At 36.7% G+C, this 22,203-nt stretch overlaps 1 protein-coding gene across 1 annotated transcript in view; it reads right to left on the reverse strand.

The window, feature by feature from the left end:
- The window catches only part of ZC3H13 (zinc finger CCCH-type containing 13), a 98,468-nt gene extending 76,265 nt beyond the window's left edge, over positions 1–22,203 (reverse strand). The window contains exons 1-3 of the mRNA XM_052650128.1: positions 22,087–22,203; positions 21,679–21,788; positions 18,936–19,047 (exon numbers count right to left, since the gene is read on the reverse strand). Of these exons, the coding sequence (XP_052506088.1) occupies positions 18,936–19,047; positions 21,679–21,788; positions 22,087–22,203 (339 nt within the window). The remainder of the gene's footprint in view (positions 1–18,935; positions 19,048–21,678; positions 21,789–22,086) is intronic.

Raw genomic sequence — 22,203 nt, forward strand, 5'->3', positions numbered from 1 at the left:
CCACTGAGTTATCACTGAAGCCCCATCAAAACAAAGCCTAGAAATAGGGTAAACTTCAGGGCTGGGTAAAGTAGTGATACACTTAAGTAGTAATACACTGAAACCCTTGGAGATCAAATTTTCTTATTGTTTTTCTCCTTTCTCACAATGCTGCTATTCCTATTGCTGACTTCACATGAAGGCCCATTTCTCTTACCACAAGGACAAGCAATCTAGATTCACCCAGTACGTGCCTTTCGCCAATCAAAAAATAATGCTTTCTTTCAGTCTAAGTAAGCCAACTTCAGTCACATGGCCACATCTGAATCAATAATTGATAAAGATAACCACCACCAGCTAAATGAATTAGACCTGGATCCTAAGTCAACTGAATTAGCAAGGGGAATGGGATTGTTATGACTAGGTTAGGCCAATGAGGGTCCAGCAGTGAATCTGGGGTCAATTCCCCAAACAGCAATGCAGCTTCAAAACAAAATAGCAAATGGATTCTAGGAAGTTCAAGGTTATTTACACTATACCTTTGGAACTACACTTTACCTCCTCAAAGTACTGTACAATGCAACACTTTTGAGAGGGCTCTTGAGAGTCCCTTGGACAGCAAGGAGATCAAACCAGTCAATCCTAAAGGAAATCAACCCTGAATATTCATTGAAGGACTGATGTTGAAGCTGAAGCTCCAAATACTTTGGCCACCTGATGCAAACAGCTGACTCACTGGAAAAGACCCTTATACTGGGAAAGATTGAAGGCATGAAGAGAAGGGGATGACACAGAGAGTAAGATGGCTGGATGGCATCCCCGACTCAATGGACATGAGTTAAACTCCAGGAGATGGTGAAGGACAGGGAAGTCTGGCGTGCTGCAGAAGTTTATGGGGTTGCAAAGAGTCGGACATGACTGATGGACTGACTGACCAGCAACACTTCTGATAACCGCAGAGGCCATAAAAGTAAAAAATTATACTTTCCAACCTACTAAGGATTTTCTTTGCTCACCTTTACTAATGCATTTTGGACCCTCATTCTAAGGCCATTTTCCATCTTCCTGATGTATATCCTTTTAGAAATTATGTAATCAAAGTTTCCTGGTAATCAACACCCTCAATTTTACCAAAAATTTTCTTTATTATATCCTCATTCTTGAAAAAGTTTTTCTGGGCAAATAACTATGAGTTCACATATTCATCTTAGCTTTGAAAATATCATTCCACTGTATTTTGGCTTCCACTGTTGTTACTGATGTTGTCCATCTATTTGTAGAAAGATCTGTCTTTTATCTCTAGGTGTTTCCAATATTTTCTCTATGCCTCTCACGTTCTGCAGTTATAATACTCTACTTGATAATATGTATCGTGCTTTCTACAGCTGCAGGCATATGTCTCAGGCATATTTCTTTCAACATTGCCTTTCCCATATTCTATCCCCCCCCCAAAGGATTCCAATTAGATGCACATTAGATAGTAAAAGTTTTTACCTGCAATTATGAGTTTCTTGTATATTTTTTTATAACCTTGTCTTTATAGGCTACATTCTGGATAAACTCTTCAACACCACTTTCTAACTCACCAATTCTCTCTTTGGAGATTATGGGTCTCACCTTAAGGTTTTCAAACCTTTTCAGTTGGGACACTTTTGACCAAGGCTGAAAACTTTAATGAACAATGCTTCATTGTGGCTTTTTGGCCTGAACACGAGCCCAACAACTTAGCTCAGTATATAGCTTTTAGGATACATATAACTGACATTTTGAAATTTTAAAATGATTCACAGATGTGTGATTTTGGATTATTTCAACATTATAGAAAGATGGACAGCAAAGAAACTTAGATCTACATTTAGGAAACTATATTTTATTTGTACTATACTGAAGAAAAATCTCATAATAGGGTTATCAGAGGTTTTCTTTTATGAAGAAAAAGGAAACCTAGCTTGTCTCAGAATAAGCAGCATCACAAATAAATAAGATTATAAACTTCAAAAACCATTCAACAGATGACAAAGATCAGGTCATCTTCAAACACCACATTTTAAAAATACAAAGAGGAGAGGACAATTATTAATATCTTTGTATCTATGTACCTAATAATATTGCACTGAACAGTACAAACTATAGGAAACAGGGAGAGCGCTAGAGAGAAACACACTACTACTAAGATACTTTAAAAGGCATTCTCAGGGTTCCAGTTCAAGATGGCAGAGGAGAACAATGTGCGCTTATATCCTCCTGTGAGAGGACCAAAATCACAGCAAGCTGTTGAACAACCATTGACAGGAGGATGCTAGAACCCACCAAAAAATGATACCCCAAAGTATATCAAGTCTAAAGACAAAGAAGCTGCAATGAGATGGTAGGAGGGGCACCAACATGATAAAATAAAATCCCATACCCACCAGGTGGGCAACCCACAATCTGCAGAACGATACCTAAGAAATTATCCCACCGTTGTCAAGGTTCTGAGCCCCATGTCAGGCTTCCCAGCCCAGGGATCTGGCAAAAGGACAGGGAATCTCCAGGGAATCTGACTTTGAAGGTCAGTGGAATGTGCTTACAGGATTTCCACAGGACTGGGGAAAACAGAGACTCTGCTCTTGGAGGGCAACACAAACAAAATAATGTGTGCATCAAGACCCAGATGAAAGGAGCAGTGATCCCACAAGAAGCTGAACCAGATCTACCTGCTAGTCCTGGAGGGTCTCCTGTGGAGGCGTGCATCAGTAGATGCTCACCATGAGCACAGCGGCACTGGCGGCAGTTCTGGTAGAGGTACCTTTGCATAAGTCCTCTTGGAGGTGGCCATCACCTCTAAAATAGAGCCTCTAGACTCCAGGGCTGGGTCACCTCAGGCTAAACAACTAACAGGGAGGGAGCACAACCCCACCCATCAGCTCAGTTCAGTGGCTCAGTCGTCCGACTCTGCGAGCCCATAGATGCAGCACGCCAGGCCTCCCTGTCCATCACCAACTCCCGCAGCCTACTCAAACCCATGTCCATCGAGTGGGTGATGCCATCCAACCATCCCATCCTCTGTCACCCAACCATCCCATCCTCTGTCACCCGCTTCTCCTCCTGCCTTCAGTCTTTCCCAGCATCAGGGTCTTCTCCAATGAGGCAGTTCTTCACATCAAGTGGCCAAAGTATTGAGTTTCAGCTTAAGCATCAGTCTTTCCAATGAATATTCAGGACTGATTTCCTTTAGGATTGACTGGTTTATCTCCTTGCTGTCCGAGGGACTCTCAAGAGTCTTCTCCAACACCACAGTTCAAAAGCATCAATTTTTTGGCACTCAGCTTTCTTTACGGTCCAACTCTCACATCCATAGATGACTACTGGAAAAACCATAGCTTTGACTGTACAGACCTTTGTTTGGTAAAGTAATGTCTCTGATTTTTAATACACTGTCTAGGTTTGTCACAGCTTTTACTGAGCATGGCCCTGCCCATCAGAACAAGACCCAGTTTTCCCCACTACCAGTCCCCCATCAGGACTCTTATACAAGCCTCCTAGTCATCCCCTCGGCTGCTGCTCCTGACCTCGGGCTTGGGGTAGCTCCTCTTGGCTGCCGCCCTGACCTTGGACGTGGGGTAGCTCAAACTACCACACAATTGCACTCATCTCACATGTTAGTAAAGTGATGCTTAAAATTCTCAAAGCCAGGCTTCAATGCTCCAAGGCTAAAATGCTCCAAGCCAGCAATACATGAACCGTGAAATTCCAGATGTTCAAGCTGGTTTTAGAAAAGGCAGTGGAACCAGAGATCAAATTGCCAACATCAGCTGGATCATGGAAAAAGCAAGAGAGTTCTGGAAAAACATCTATTTCTGCTTTACTGACAATACCAAAGCCTTTGACTGTGTGGATCACAATAAACTGTGGAAAATTCTGAAAGAGATGGGAATACCAGACTAACTGACCTGCCTCTTGAGAAACCTATATGCAGGTCAAGAACCAAGGACATGGAACAACAGACTGGTTCCAAATAGGAGAAGAAGTACAAAAAGGCTATATATTGTCACCCTGCTTATTTAACTTATATGCAGAGTACATCATGAGAAACACTGGGCTGGATGAAGCACAAGCTGGAATCACGACTGCCGGGAGAAATATCAATAACCTCAGATACGCAGATGACACCACCCTTAAGGCAGAAAGTGAAGAGGAACTAAAAAGCCTCTTGATGAAAGTGAAAGAGGAGAGTGAAAAAGTTGGCTTAAAGCTCAACATTCAGAAAACTAAGATCATGGCATCGGGTCCCATCACTTCATGGCAAACAGATGGGGAAACAGTGGCTGACTTTATTTTTGGGGGCTCCAAAATCACTGCAGATGGTGATTGCAGCCATGAAATTAAAAGATGCTTACTCCTTGGAAGGAAAGTTATGATCAATCTAGATGGCATATTGGAAAGCAGAGACATTACTTTGCCAACAAAGGTCCGTCTAGTCAAGGCTATGGTTTTTCCAGCGGTCATGTATGGATGCGAGAGTTGGACTATAAAGAAAGCTGAGCGCAGAAGAACTGATGCTTTTGAACTGTGGTGTTGGAGAAGACTCTTGAGAGTCCCTTGGACTGCAAGGAGATCCAACCAGTCCACCCTAAAGATCAGTCCTGGGTGTTCACTGGAAGGAATGATGTTCAAGATGAAACTCCAATACTTTGGCCACCTGATGCGAAGAGCTGACTCATTGGAAAAGACCCTGATGCTAGGAAAGATTGAAGGCAGGAGGAGAAGGGGATGACAGAGGATGAGATGGTTGGATGGCATCACCAACTCAACGGACATGGGTCTGGGTGGACTCTGGGAGTTGGTGATGGACAGGGAGGCCTGGCGTGCTGCAGTTTATGGGGTCGCAAAGAGTCGGACATGACTGAGTGACTGAACTGAACTGAGTCTCATCCACCAAGAGGGCAGACAGAAGAAGAACCACCCAATCCCACAGAGAATAGAACCAAAACCACATCACAGGAAGTTAACCAGGATGAAAAAGCAGAGGGTTTTGTCCCAGGTGAAGGGACAAGATAAAACCTCAGAAAAATAACCAACTGAAGTGGTGACAGGCAACCTTCCAGAAAAAGAATTCAGAATAGTTACAGGGTATATGATTCAGGATCTCAGAAAAAGAATACAGACAAAGATTTAGAAGATGCAAGAAGTGTTAACTAGAGAACGAGACAAACTAAGGAACAAACGGATGTACAATACACTAGAAGGAATTAATAGGAGAACTTATGCAGAAGAATGCATTAGTGACCTGGAGGACAGAATAGTAGACATCACTGTCACAGAACAGAATATAGAAAAAAGAATGAAGAAAAAAAAGAAGAAGACAGCCTAAGAGACCTCTGGGACAATATTAAACAAATCAACATCCACATTATAGGGGTTCCAAAAGGAGAAAAGAGAGAATGGACTCGAGAAAATATTTGAAGAAATAACAGCTGAAAACTTCCTTAACATGGGAAAGGAAATAGTCAACCAAGTACAGGAAAAGCAGAGTCCCAGGCAGGATAAACACAAGGAGGAACATACCAAGACACATAGTAATCAAAATGATGGAAATTAAACAAAGAGATAAAATATTAAAAGCAAAGGGGAAAAATGACAAATAACATACAAGTGAACTCCCATAAAGCTATCAGCTGATTTCTCAACAGAAATTCTACAAGCCAGAAGGGATTGGCATGGAATATATTTAAAGTGATGAAAGGGAAGAACCTACAACCAATAATACTCTACCCAGCAAGACTCTCATTGAGATTTGATGGAGAAATCAAAAGCTTTCCAGACAAGCAAAAGTTAAGCAAATTCAGCAATACCAAACCAGGTTTACAACAAATACTGAAGGAATTTCTCTAGGCAGGAACCACAAGAGAAGGAAAAGACCTATACAAAATCTTCTAAAACAATTAAGAAAATGTTAATAGGATAATTTCCTGAACTACAAATGGAATAAATTCACCAACCAAAAGACACAGACTGGCTGGGTGGATGAGAACATGTGCATGTATGCACTTGTATTTACCACATCACTCTACTTAACCCCTCAAATTGTATGTATGTATTTTATATTATTAGGTTAATCATGTTTCCATTATGGCTTGCAATTGTAATTATCTTTTTTTTTGTCTGCCTATTGACTGTGAAAACTGATAAACATCTTTTAGCATTAAAAACAGACAGCCTCAAACCAAGATAGATCAAGCAAAGATATGAAAAATACAGGAGATCCAAACAACAAATGTTTCAGATGTAATTTAGTACTTGAAAGACAAAAAGCATAAAATATACCTTTATTTTAACAAAGGAAATTCAGAAAAATTGACCATACTTAGGCTACAAAGTAAATCTCATGAAATCCAAAATACAAAAAGCAATAATATAGAAGTTATTTTTTTTAATTAAAAGAATATACACATAAAACAAAAAGCTCTCGAATCTGAAAAAGTTTAAATATGTCATTAAGCAATTATTGGACCATAGATGAAATACAAACCTAAAGATGAGACTTCCTTAAAAAGAATGACAATAAAAGCATAATACATGAGATGCATGGAATTCAGCTGAAATAGTTATCAGAAAAATGGTTACAACATTAAGTACTTGTGTATGTGTATATATATACATATATATGAAAATAAATGCTCAACAAATTCAAAAAAGAGATAAACTTAACCAAAGAAGGAACTAATAAAAGAGAAATAAATGTGTTAGAAAAGAGAAAGAATATATAAATCCAAAAGCTTACTCTGAAAATAAACTACCAACTAACCTAATGAAGAAAATAGGGAGAAAATCACAAGTATTCAAAATCCTCTGACAATGTGAAAACAGTTATTAGAAAAGAGAAAAAGGAAAAATGTGACTTTACACAACTCTATGCAAACTAGTTTAAAAATCTATTCAAAATACACAATTTTCTAAAAAAAAAATATTTAACAAAACTGACTTAAGGATCAAAAGTCTATTCATTTCCATTGGATAAATAAATTCTTAAAAATAAAGAACTTCTTCATACAATAGTACCAGACTCAGGTGGTTTCACATAGGAATTCTACCAAATCTTTCAAGAGCAAAAAATCACAATACCACTTAAGATATTATAGAGTAACTACTATGTATAAAACAGGTAACTAATGAGAACCTCCTGTATAGCACAGGCAACTCTACTCAATGCTGTGGTAATCTAAACAGGATGGAAATCCAAAAAAGAGGGGCTATATGTACAGGCTTCCCCAGTGGCTCGGCTGGTAAAGAATCCTCCTGCAATGCGGGAGACCTGGGTTTGATCCCTGGGTTGGGAAGATCCCCTGGAGAAGGGAATGAATGGCTACCCACTCCAGTATTCCCACTTGGAGAATTCCATGGACTATATAGTCCATGGGTGGGATCACAAAGAGTCGGAGGTGACTCAGCAACTTTCACTCTCATACATACAGCTAATTCACTTTGCTGTACAGCAGAAACTAAAACAACACTGTAAAGCAGCTTAAGTAGAATACACACTCTTCTCAAGCTCACAAAGAATACTCACCAACGTGGGCCACATTCTGGACCGTAAAACAAACTTTTAAGGGAATAAAAATCATATAATGTCTAATCTCAAACCACAATGGAATTAAACTTAAAATCAGTAACAGAAAGATGGCTGGATAATCCCAAAATATGTGGAGATTAAACAAAACACTTCTACTTAACACATGGGTCAAAGAAGAAATCTCAAGAGAAAATTCAAAATATTTTAAATTAAATGAAAATACAACTCAATTTCTCTAAATTTGTGGGGTGAAGTGAAAACTGTTTCGAGAGACATTTATAGCACTGAATTCATATAGTAGAAATGAAGAAAGTTCTAAAACCAATAATCTAAGTTTCTACCTTAGAAAACTATAAAAAGAGCAACTGAAATCTAAAGTAGAAGAAAAATAACAAGTAGAGGAAAAATCAATGAAGCTGAAAACAGGACATCAATAGGAAAGAAAAAAATCAACAAAATCAAAATCAGTTCTTTGAAAAGATCAAGTTTTTACACAAGCTAAGAAAAAAAGAAGAGAAAAATTACCAACATCAGAAACAAAAGAGACATCAATACAGAGTCCAAGGAAATTTAAAGAATAAAGCAATACTATAAACAATACTATGCTCACAAATTTGATAACCTAGATGAAATGGACTAATTACTTGAAAGACATAATCTGCCAAAACACACACGTCAAGCATAAACAATCTGAATAGAATTATATCTATTAAAGAAACCGAGTTAATAAAAAATAATCTTTCAAAACCTAAAGCACCAAGCCCATATGGGTTCATGTGTGAATTCCATCAAGCATTTAAGAAAGAAATTATACCAACTCTCCACAATTTCTTCCAGAAGACAGAAGCAGAGGGAATACTTTCTGAATTATTCTAAGGCCAGCATTAGTATCTAAGTATTTGATACCAAAACCAGATGACAACATAACAACAACAAAAAAAACCCACACAATTATTTCTCACGGACATCAATGCAAAAACCCTAAACATATTAGCAAAATATAAGCAAAAGAAATCCAACAACATATAGAAATAATTATGGTGCTAAGTCACTTCAGTCGTGTCCGACTCTGTGAGACCCCATAGACGGCAGCCCACCAGGCTCCCCAGTCCCTGGGATTCTCCAGGCAAGAACACTGGAGTGGGTTGCCATTTCCTTCTCCAATGCATGAAAGTGAAAAGTGAAAGTGAAGTCGCTCAGTCGTGTCCGACCCTCAGCAACCCCATGGACTGCAGCCCACCAGGCTCCTCCGTCCACGGATTTTCCAGGCAAGAGTACTGCAGTGGGGTGCCATTGCCTTCTATACCACAACAAAGTGAGATTTATACCAGATATGCAAGGGTGGTTCAACATTCAAAAATAAATCAAGGTAATTATAACATTAACAGACTAAAAAGAAAAGAAAAGATGACATGATCATATCAATAAACACAGAAAAATTATTTGACAAAATGCAACACTCACATTTGTGATTAAAAATTCTTAGCAAACTAAAAAGGGAACTTCTTCAACTTGATAAAGAACATCTATACAGAACCTACAGTTACCATTATATTTAATGGTGAGAAGTTTTCTTCCAATAGGATTGCTAACAAGAGGATATTAAGGAACAAAAGGCTGTTTCTCTCACCATTCCTTTTCATCATCATAATGGAAGTCCTAGCTTTCATGCATTGGAGAAGGAAATGGCAACCCACTCCAGTGTTCTTGCCTGGAGAATCCCAGGGATGGGGGAGCCTGGTGGGCTGCTGTCTATGGGGTCGCACAGAGTCGGACACGACTGAAGCGACTTAGCAGCAATAGCAGCAGCAGCTAATGCAATAAAAGAAAAAAGTATACAGATTGAGAAGGAAAAAATACGTGTCTTTGTTCACAGATGACATGACCGTCTATGTAGAAAGAATCAACAAATCTGTGGGTTGCTCTGGATAGCACAGGTATTTTAAGAATATTAATTCTTCCAATCCATGAGTACAGTATACCTTTCCATTTGTGTTGTCTTCAATTCCTTTCATCAATGTCTTAACAGTTTTCAGTGTACAGATCTTTTACTTCCCTGGTTAAATTTATTTCTGTGTATTTTAATCTTTGTGATCCAGCTGTAAATAGGTTTTTAATTTCTCTAATAGATCATTATTAGTGTATAGAAATGCTACAGATTTCTGTATTCATATCCTGCAACTTTGCTGAATTCATTTATTAGTTCTAACAGCTTTCTGATGGATCTTTAGGGTTTTCTATATACACTACCATGTCACCTGCAAATAGTCAGGTGTATGTGTGTGTACATATGTTGGTATATTTAAGTGGCAGGATAATCCAATCATTTAGTTTCTAGGTTATCGATAGAGAAAAAAGTAGAGAGGTCAAGAAGATAAAAGGTAGACTTTTCTGAATGTAACCCATTCTGTAGATTTAACTGTGAAACCATGAGGTCCTCATTAGAGCAGTAGGAATCAGTCTTATAACTTTGAAACCATGGAAATGTTCTACATATTTAACAAGCAAAATTTTAAAAAACCCTAAAACTAGAATCAAAAAGTAATGAATCAACTCAACCACATCGTATTTGTGGTTTAACCACACAGACTGCTCAAGTGGCTTAAAATACACTAAGGTGCACTTTGCTGTACAGCAGAAACACACTGTAAATTAATAAAAATTAATTTAAAATAATACAATAATCTGACTGTCTATCCCTAACAAACTCCTGGGGCAGGAAGATGCCCTGGAGAAGGGACAGGCTCCTCACACCAGCATTCTTGGGCTTTCCTGGTGACTCAGATGGTAAAGAATCCACCTGTAAGGCAAAAGACCTGCGTTGGATATCTGGGTTGGGAAGATCCCCGAGAGGAGGGCATGGCAACCCACTCCAGAATTCTAGCCAGAAAAATCCCCACGGGCAGAGAAGCCTTGTCAGGCTACAGTCCATGGGCCGCAGAGAGTCAGACACTACTGAGTGACTAAGCACAGCATCCCTAACATCAATTTCACAGATATTTCCCTCACGGGTTATAGTCTAAGAACTACAAAGATCTTAAACTGTTCTAAGTAATCATATTATTAGTAATACTATTGTTAATTATTCTGGAACTATTAAAAAGTAAGATAATGCAACTGAATGTCAACAGGGACTAAAATTTTCAGCACAGAAGTGATACAACAATAAAAATCAAAGAATTAGGTAAAAGCCTTTCAATTCTAAATTTGAATTATTTGAATTCATGCTTGTTTGCATGTTTTTAAAGAGTGCTTTAAAAAAGTACTTGTACTTTTGTACTTCCCAGTTGAAATACAATGAAAAGTCCTAAAAAATGACTAAGTTAGTGGTTTCCCAGTGGTCCTGAAATACCATCTCCCAGTAAAAGAACCTGGACTATAGCGGAAAATGGCTGACTGAAAAGAGGGTATAAAATACACAAAATCAGCTGCGGACATCTTAACAGAAACAAAGAAACTATCAAGGACTACTGAAGCTGTGTCAATATAAGGCAGGATATAGTAATAATTGGACTTCATCAAAATTAAAACATATCTTAAAAGACATGACCAAGAAAGTGAAAAAGCAAGTCACGATACTGGGAAACAGCACCCTTGGTTGCTCAGCTGGGAAAGAACCTGCCTGCTAAGGCAGAAGACACAAGAGACACGAGTTCCATCCCTGAGTAAGAAAGATCCCCTGGAGAAAGACACAGCAACCTGCTCCAGTATTCTTGCCTGGAAAATCCCATGGACTGAGGAGCCTGGCGGTGGAGTCAGGCAAAGAGTCAGACACAACTGAGTGCACATACACACACACACACACCAGGAAAATATATTTGCAGTACATGTATCTTCCATGGACTTCCCTGGTGGCTCAGACAGTAAAGCGTCCGTCTACAATGTGGAAGACCCAGGTTCAGTCCCTGGGTTGGGAAGATCCCCTGGAGAAGGAAATGGCAATCCACTCCAGTACTATTGCCTGGAAAATCCAATGGACAGGGGAGCCTGGTAGGCTACAGTCCACGGGGTTGCAAAGAGTCAGACACGAGTGAGCGACTTCATTTTCACTTTCACATCTTCCATGTGACTGGTGACATTCAGAACACATAAGAACCATAAATCTGTAATAAGACAAACAGCACAACTTATAAGCAAAAGATGTAGACAGACACTTCACAAAAAAATAGGCAATAAACACATGAAAAGATGCTCAACATCACTAAACACAGAGAAATGCATAACCACTAGATACCCAGTAGAACAATATCAAGTGCTGGCCAAAATGTAGAGCAACTGAAACTCCCATATACTACGGGCTGAGATGTAAAACGAAATAACCATTAGGGAAAACTATCTGGCAGTTTCTTATAAAGCTAAAAGTACACATAACATAAGACTCGGCAATTCCACTTCTAGGTATTTACCCACAGAAAACATACATCCACACAAAGACCTGTACACAAATGTTAATAGGAGCTTTATTCATAATAGCCAAAAACTAGAAAACAACTCCAATTATCCATCAACTGGGGAATGGATAAACAAATTCTGATTGTTTATCCATTTGTCCTATTTTATCTGTATAATAGGACACCAGTCCACAATAAAAGGAATAAACTATTGACACAAACTACAACATGGCTGCATTTCAAAGCATTATGCTAAAAGAACCAAGATACAAGAATATATAACATCTGACTCCACATAATGAGAGATCAGAGGTTGTCAGGAGCCTGGTTTGGGAGGAAACTAACTCTAAAAAGGACATGAAGATAGGTTCTGGAGTTGATGGAAATGCTCTGTATCTTGACTGTGGTGATGGTTATACTGGTGTGTACATTTGACAAGACTCAAATGGTACACTTTAAATACATTTTATTCTTTGCAAATTATTCACAGTAAACTTTTTAAAAGCTCAGGATCTAATACCAAGACCTCCCAAGCTAAGGAAGGAACATTTGAGAAAAAAAAAGAGAGAAAAGAATAAAAGAATAGTAGCAGTCTTAGATTAAGTCAGAGACATCAATAAGAACTCATGTTTAGCTCAATACAGATAAAGACTGTTACTAGTAATATTTACAGATATATGGATATACATCAGTTAGTATACACACCTATTCTTTGCTCTGTCAGCTGAGAGGGCCTAAAAGAAACACCAATCCAGCAGGAACAAGCACACCTAGCACCCAGATTTTTGCTCTCTTCTAGCCATCAGAGAAAAAAACCCTGTGCTACCAATACAAAGAGGCCCACATGGAAACTGAAGACGCCAGCTGACTGCCAGCATCCACAGCCAGACATGTGGGTACAGAAACTTTCAAATGATTCCCACCTCCAGCATTCTAGTACTTTACTGAGGTTAGACATAAAGGAAGAGGTAATTGTGCCTACTGTATCCTTTCTTATTTCCTGACAGAATTCATGAACAAAATAAATGGTTGTTTTACACCAAGGTTTGCTAACTCGAACTCCTTTTAATGCTACCAAAAAATGTATTTGCAGATCATGCAAGACTAAAAACATACTAATTTTTTATATAAAATGAACGTTTTTATCTACACTTCAAAATCATCATAATCATTCCTGTACTATACATTATCAAAGTCTTCAGTTCAGTTGCTCAGTATTGTCCAACTCTTTGTGACCCCATGGACTGCAGCCAGGCCTCCCTGTCCATCAGCAATTCCTGGAGCTTGCTCAAACTCATGCCCATTGAGTTGGTGATGTCATCCAATCATCTCATCCTTTGTCATCCCCTTCTCCTCCTGCCTTCAATCTTTCCCAGCATTAGGGTCTTTTCAAATGAGTCAGTTCTTTGCATCAGGTGGCCGAAGTATTGGAGCTTCAGCATCAGTCCTTCCAATGAATATTCAGGACCAATTTCCTTTAGGAGGGACTGGTTGGATGTCCTTGCAGTCCAAGGGACTCTCAAGAGTCTTCTCCAACACCACAGCTCAAAAGCATCAATTCTTCGGTGCTCAGCTTTCTTTATAGTCCAACTCTCACATCCATACATGACTACTGGAAGAACCATAGCTGTGACTAGACAGACCTTTGTTGGCAAAATAATGTCTCTGCTTTTTAATATGCTGTCTAGGTTGGTCATAACTTTTCTTCCAAGGAGCAAGAGTCTATTTCATGGCTGCAATCACCATCTGCAGTGATTTTGGAGCCCCCCAAAAAATAATGTCTCTCACTGCTTCACTGTCTCTCCATCTATTTGCCATGAAGTGATGGGACCAGATGCCATGATCTTAAAGATTTTGGAATGTTGAGTTTTAAGCCAACTTTTTCACTCTCTTTCACTTTCATCAAGAGGCTCCAGGTGGTCTATACTGTATCTCCACTTATACCGTTATCCTTCTCTTCTAAACATTTTCCTTTGAAATAAACAACACTACTCACCCATTCTACTTAATCCTATAGATTCACTTCTCAAATTTTTAATTTGATGACTCTCTACTCTTCCTGTTTTACATTTACTGTGCTTCATTCTTTTCAAAGAATTTTCACATGTATGTAAATTCCAAAGAATTTTCACATACATGCAGTTATAGTTATGTTCTCACTATACCTTGTGACATATTGGTGCAGGTATCTTTATTTCAAAGATAAAAAGCAAAGCAAAGAGACTACTTAAGAATAGTTATAAAACTTTAATTACCCTTTGTGACTTAAAGTCCTCCACTATATGAGTCAGCTTTTTGTAACAGATCTAGTCCTGCGTTCTTCCTTAGTCAGCGAAACTTCTTTCTAGCCAGATGTATCAAGATGCAGAAAAAGAACAAGGAAATTTTTTTAGGTGATGAGGGGATGGGAATGGGGAACAGGAATGAATTGCATGGGGGGCTGTGAAGCAAAACTAATAATTCTGTGTACATTCTGGGAGGTACAGATCCCAGAGATAGAAAACTTCACATTAGAAATGCACGTCTTAATCATCAACAAATGCTCAAATATTCCTCCTGACTCTGTAACAGAATTGGCTTTCAAAGCTATTTATCTTTGTATTCGAATTACATAAAATAACAAATCTCTGTTAGAGAAAACACAATTCAATTACGGCATCTGGAAAGCTGTACAGATTGGGTGAAAGCTTCCAGCACCGTAAGAATACACATATTATTTCATAAATGTTCTAAAATCGCATAACAGTGTCTGTGCAAATACAGAAAACAGTGTCAAAAAATAGTTGTCCATGATGCTATAAGCAGAGTGTACAAAATAGCCAGAAAGCAATTTTCTCTCATTTCCATCTTGGTTAATGGCTTGGAAAGCCTGTAGTCAGACTTAACACCTTCCTTCCACTCATTCTTTTGGTCATCAAATCCTACCTGCTATAACTCATATAAGCCTCTCACCATGTTAAATTCAGTTCCATTGTATCAAGTTTAGTTTAGATCACCCAGACCAGCCAATATGTCCAAAATACTGCTCATACAACCAACATGAAAGTATTAACAAGATATTTGACTTTTCATACTACATCTCTGAAATTCAGTATGTTTTTTATACTTTACAGCATATCTCAATTTAGACTAGCTACACTTCAGGTCATCAGGAGTTCTCAACACTGGCTACACATTAGAATCACTTTTCATTTATTCAATAAGTGACCTTACTAGTTCCAGGGTATGGAGGTGAGCTGGTAAACAAGATAGATCTCGTCAGCCCTCATCTCACATACACATGCCATTAATTCAGTTTCACAGGTTCTCAAACATGCCAGTCCTCTAAAACCCTGTATTGTTACTGTGTTGGTTTTCTTCCTCTTCCTAGACTTTCACCTCTCCCCTCCATCTATTCTTCAATACCCATTGCAAATGTCACTTCTCTCTGAAGTGTACTCTGCTTCCCCAGGCAGTTATTTTTTCCCCTCCATTGTGAGCTTTGCTCATCTCTCTAACACTACCATAGTCTATAGAATTAGAGTCTATGAATTTGTCTCTCCACAAAATCAGGGTGTATCAACCTCATAATTCAGACACATTGGAGTTGAGACCAGTGACAGAGAAACAGTGGAATCACAGTTAGTTTGTGGAAAACCACACACATGCTATCTTAGTTACGCTATGTTATCTGCTATAGTTGCCCCCACCTAAACTACATCTGATCTGCCCACAGACATTCATCATGTGAAGATCGAGAGTCACACATGTTACAGTAGGGAATGCATCACAGAAATGATCAACATCCATTTTCATGCCAGATATGTAACTCAATATAATTAATACCTGGCATCCTAACTTATTAACAGTTTTCTCTAAATTTGGATAGTGGATTCCCTAAAACCTGACTACTTGTGAATCTTGAGACTTTATCCCTTAGGTGTGCATGAAGCTCAGTGTCTTTGAGGGCTTTCTCACCAAGGAAAAGCGAGAATCAGGCTTTGAATTTCTTAACAAAATAGCAACTTTGCTGTCTACTAAAATGATATGAACATATAAACTTTTACAATCAACAACTACTTACATTTAGGCATCTGTTAAAAACCTAAATCTCCAATGTCTACATTCATCTTCTATTAACAGCCTCAAATTAGAGAGAAGAAGCTAAAGAGCTATTCTTATACAAGAACATATCATTTATTAAGCTGTCATCATAGTCAGTCATGTTACTTGATTTACATGTATTTTCTTCACACTAACACAATAATATGGATATCACCTCCATTTTACAGATAAGAAAAATGACAGTAGCATTAAATAATAATTCCTAAAGTAATGTGTTCAGAATATGAATTCTAGATGTCTGCCCTTTACATTAAGTACAATCCACCGCCAGCTCACATTGATTCATAAGAAGCAACTGTTAAATTTTTAGGAAATGCACAAGCTGTAATTAAAAATTAAATCATCTAAACTAACAAGTAAGTAAGTAATATTAAAAACAAAGGCAATAATTATTCAAAACTCATTTCCTAAATAATTTAGTATATTTTCTCTTGCGGTTAATTGTGTGTATGTGTGTGTGTGTGTGTGTGTGTGTGTATTCCTACACTTTCCAATTCTGTACTCAGTGATACCATTTTAGTAGGTTGAAACTAACCATGATAGGAGTATGTACACCAAAGAAACTGGTAAATCCTACAATTTTTTTTTTTTTTTTTCCTGAGCGGTTGTCAAACATTTACCAGCAAACCACGGGGTCCACTCATTATTCTGATACATTTCATTATACATATTTTGGATCCAAGTTCCTTACATATGTAATACACATGCTTGCTCAGCTCCTACCCAGAAATTTTGATTCAGTAGATTAAGGGTAGAGTATCTGCATGTGTGTTTTGAAAGAGACCATCTCTCCTCCAAAAGAATTTTGATACATATCACCAGCCGAGAACTACCATGTGAGATTTCTAAAAGGGCTTTACATATCACATCAGACATTAGAAAACTACATACTTAAGACTGTATTCAAGTCCCCAAAGATAAGTTTTTACAAGCTACAATATAAAATTGTGACACAGCTCTTTTTTCAGGATCAAAACAGCCATAAGAAAGCTTCTCTATTTCTAAAACTATCAAAGAGGTTGCTGCTTAAACAATTCACTAGCTTTCATAAAAAGGCTATAATGAGACAACTAGATATCCATATGCAAAAGAATGAGGTTGAGCCCTTCTCTCACACCATAAAAAAAGGACTGGCCAAAAAGTAAGCTTGTGTTTTTCCGTAACACCTCTGGAAAAACCTGAATGAACTTTTTGGTCAACCCATTAAAGATTAACTCAAAATCGGTCAAAGATTCAAATGCAAGTACTAAAGCTCTAAGATTCTTTGAAGAAAACAAGCATAAATCTTTCTGATCTTGAATCAGACAATAGTTTCTTAAATGACACCAAAAGCAGAAGTAACAACAAAAATATAAATTGGATTTCATCAAATTAAAAACATTTGTGTTTTAAAGGACACCATCAAGAACATGAAAACACAACCCATAGAAGAATATTTATGCAAACTGTGTATATAAGGGACTTGGATCCAAAATACATAAAGAATTCTTACAAATCAACAATAAAAAGATAACCCAATCTAAAAATGGACACAGGATCTGAACATTTCTCCAAAGATAAACAAATGGCCAATAAGCACACAAGAAGATATTCAACATCACTAGCAATCAGAGAAATATAAGTCAAAACCACAATGACATTACCAATAAAACAGCTATATCAAAAAGTAGGATAACAAATGTTGGCAAGGATGTGGAGTATTAGAAATCTCACACACTACGCTAAGGATTTTAAATGGTGCAGCTGCTTTGGAAAACATCCCAGCAATTCCTTGAAAGGTTAAATATAGTTACCATATGACTCAGCAATCTCACTCCCAGACATAAACTCAAGAGAAATGAAAACACATGGCCACGCAAAAACCTGTATACCAACGTTTGTAACAGTGTTATTCATAAGAGCCAAAATGCAGAACAACCCAAATATTCACCAACCAATGAATGGATCGACAGAATGTGATATGTTGTTTGGCAAAAACGAAGAATGAAATACGGCTACATCCCATACGCTTTCATGAACCTTGAGAACACTATACTAAGTCAAAGAAGCCAGTCACAAAAAAAACCCACATGCTATATGACTCTATTTATATGAAATAACCAGAACAGGCACGTCTATGTGACAGTCTAACTGGAACAGTGGTGGCCGAAGGCTGGTGGTCAATTGAGGGGCCAGGGAAATGATCACTAAAGGTATGGGGTTTTCTTCCTGGGGTGATGAAATTGTTCTAAAACTGACTGTGGTGATGGATGTAGGACTCTTGCGATTTTATGAAAAACCACCCAAGTGTACACTCTAAATGGGTCAACTGTATCTCTATAAATTTGTTGCAAATGCACACACAAGAGCATGATAAATTTCTTTTAAAAATATTTACTTCTAGGAAATTTCCATTCCTGACAAATATCTATCATTTCTTTTAATCAATAAACTACATCATAAACTGTGCTCTCTTTTCATTTCACTGGCAGGAAATTCACACTAAATTCTGTGATCATAGTTCAGTTTCTGCCACCACCATGCCTTGCCTTCATTGTTTTAATTTAAAAGTGTTCTACTGCAAGCCTTTACAGTCTTTCTCGGAAGGAGGCAGGAATTGATGGCTGGCTAAATTCTGAAAACTTAAGAATACATTTAGATATTCATGATGTCCACCAAGGTACAAAAATCCTATGAAGTGCAGCTGGCGCTTTGCCAACCAGTTCCCATCATCTTAATCAAGAACTAAAATGGTGAAATCATGAATTTTCCCAGAGGACTTTTTTCCTCTAAACTACATTATCCATATAGAACATTATAATGTAATATACACTTATCATACATTTAGCACATAAGATAATATTTAAAATAGAACATATATAATAAATCACTGCTAAAATTTAACTTTGTTTCAGGAAATTCATTCCTACCCTAACAGGTGAGGATGACTCCTCTGTATTTCGTTTCTGGGACTCAGAGTCCACATCTTGGCGCTTGTTCTTCATTCTTTCTCTAAGATCCCCTGTAGGTCTTTCTGGTGACCTTTAAACCAAAAAACAAAAACAAAACAAAAAAACAAAACAAAAATCTATATTTATATAACATTTCATAAGAATATACTTATAGAAACAACCCTACAAAACTCTAATTTTTCTACTATCCATGACTACTAAAGTTCAGAAAGGGAAATTTCAGCTTAAACATTAATATATTAAAAATATGAGCATCACTTACAAGTTTTCTCCCAACACCAATCAAAATGCATACATTAAAATTCGATGGGGTGGCAGGTGCTGGTGAAAGTAATAAGTAACTATACATGAGCTGAGAGAAATGATTTGTCATTAACAGTTTCTTTTCCTATTAATCACACAAATATGCCAGTTATATTTGAAAGCAAACAGTAGGAAGGTGAAGTTTTAAACCACAACGCTGTAAAATTAATCTAGAAACAACAATATTATTTACACATGTATGTGGTTGGATGCAACATCAACAACTATGAAAATATTTTATGCATCTCAAGAATCAAAGCAAATATAGGAATTTTTAATGTTATTCTTAATTGTTCTTAAATTTGAAATTATTTCAGAATAAAAAGCAGTTGAAAAATTCAAAGTAAGATTTGAATTTTATACTTTTTATACTTTGCTATGGACTGGTTTTATTTAGGAAAAATACACATATTTATATTCAATACTGGTAAAGCTTCATAATTTATACTAGTCATTTGATAAATGGCTGTTCAATCATTTTCACACCATCACTAAGGAGAAAAACAAAGTAAAGACAGAAAACACACTGCCTTAAAAAATATTCCTAGAGCACCATTAAAAGAGGGCAAGAATTATTAAGAAACACTATGGCCCTCTTTAGCCACCAAAGAATACTGTGTATAATATTTCTAAAAGATATAAACAAATTATATAAATATTCACATCTATTTCAAGTAATAGTTGATCAATCAACTCCTTTATCAATCACTAATACAAATCACATGGTTAGTGAAAAAATAATTTCAGTCAATTCTTTTTAAGGGATCTCATAACATTTACATTTACATGCACATTATATAGATCTATATTAAATGTTTTAACAGTTAAAGCTGAACTGGCAAATGGAATTTCTTATTAAGAACCAGCACTTAAATGCTTTCAATTATAATTATGTGCACATGTCAATTTTATGTACCCTAGTTTCCTTTATATAATAAGAGTTTATGATAACTTGTTTCTATCCTAAATAGTACCTAACAGAATTCTCCACATATAGTAAATGCTCAGTGACTTAAATCATTTGTGACTAAACAAGTATTTCTGAAACACAATGCTTTTCTTTTCATCTTTGAATCACATTATGAACTATATTTTTCTTCCTTACAAAAAAAGGGAAAATACACAAATACAAAGAAAGTTATCAAGGGAAAAATGCACAAAATAGCAAAATTATAACAGAAATCCTTTATTCTAAATCTAGTAACAACACTACTTTTTTCCATTTTAGACAAATTTCTGTGCCCATTTTCCTTACAACCACTTGTATAAAAGTTCTGTAAGTTGATAATAAAAGTCAAAGATGAAATAAAGCATGTACTAAAAATACAGTAATATAAGCAAGACATTAAAATTGCTGTAACAGTTTCCCCAGATATGTATTTACTTATACATATTAAACTTATAAAGATTAATTTTCCCACATTGACAGAAAGGACAGATGACAATCTAAATACAAATAAAACAGTATTCAGCATCACAAGTAAACTAAAATGTACAACATTTAAGTGAACAGAAAATCAGCTAATGTTAAGCGTTTGAATTTTAAATGGTATTAAACTTCAAACTCAGTACACATACACAAAAATTCACCCAATTAAAAAACACACCTCCAAAGGTTAATGTGCGGTTTTCATACTGATGCTGAAGTCAAAGCAATCAGCACATCCAATTTTAAGACTAGGTAAATTAGTTGTTTATCAATCAAGTTTAAACTCTTGTGACAATCTTTATGTATGTGACATCTTTAAACACCATAACAAAATCATCATGAGGGAGCCGAAAGAAAAGTAAAAGATTTTTTATTGGGAAGGTTTAATTTAGCCATGCCTTTATTAAAGGCAAAATGACGTTCTAAATAGGTAGTATACTTATCCACATATAAATACATACTTTCATCTACCTCAGTATATTGCGATAAGAGATTTGGCTAATGTATTTTAACCTATGAAGCTTGCATTATATTATTTTTTGCAATGAAGTTTTGAATTTTGAACATCTTAAAAAGCCAAAAATTATATTCTATTTAAATTTTACTATTTCAAGAATTGAAAGTAGTCTCTCCTCACTAAAAACAAATCCATGAAACTCTGCCATCTTAAACAGCATTTTAACATATACAACTGGAGAGCAGGGCATGAAAGTAAGCCATACACATTACAAAAACAAACTTTTGAGCAAATAAATTTTAAAGCAAACATTTTTATTAATCTTGAAATTAATAACTAAAATAATCTTGTCAATCTTGACTACTGATAAGACTACCACCAAAATATAAAACCTGACCAAATATATGGCAGTATTTCAAATTTTATACTAGATAAATTACAAAAGCCAAAAAAAAAAATTTACAATAGCCATCTTCTAATAGCATAGGAACAATTCAAAGTTCTCAATTTACCTTCTATAATTGCTGCTATAACCTTTACCACGGGGTGAAGGGCCATGTATGAATCTACATGTGTTTCCATAGAGGCAGTTGCCAGTCTTCAGCCAGTTACGGCACTGTGTCTAAGAGACAGATATTACTATGTGAATTTCATATTTAGTCATATTTATTTCTGGAAAAAAAATGCTAGAGGGACAAAATTAAAATAAATGCTATCAAAAATCCAGCTACATTACTCCCCAAATAATGAAAACATCAGGAAAAAGAGGCCTATAAACCCTAATGCCCATCTCACTCCTTTGCTATGAAACACATTTAACCAATATTCCTACAACATTCTATTCACTTTTGTGATATAAATAAGGATCTGAAGAACAGTAATTCAAGAGAACCCCTGTGACTATACTAGTGACAACTCACCTCTGCTGTACTGCCAGTGCTGGGTCCAAGCCTTTCAAATACACTGGGTCTTCGGGATGTGCTATCAGATATGGTCTTGGTATTTTCCACCGTGACCTTCCTTCTAATTTTTGACAT

The sequence above is a fragment of the Budorcas taxicolor genome, chromosome 12 (genome assembly GCF_023091745.1).
Source record: "Budorcas taxicolor isolate Tak-1 chromosome 12, Takin1.1, whole genome shotgun sequence".
Classification (NCBI taxonomy): Eukaryota; Metazoa; Chordata; class Mammalia; order Artiodactyla; family Bovidae; genus Budorcas; species Budorcas taxicolor.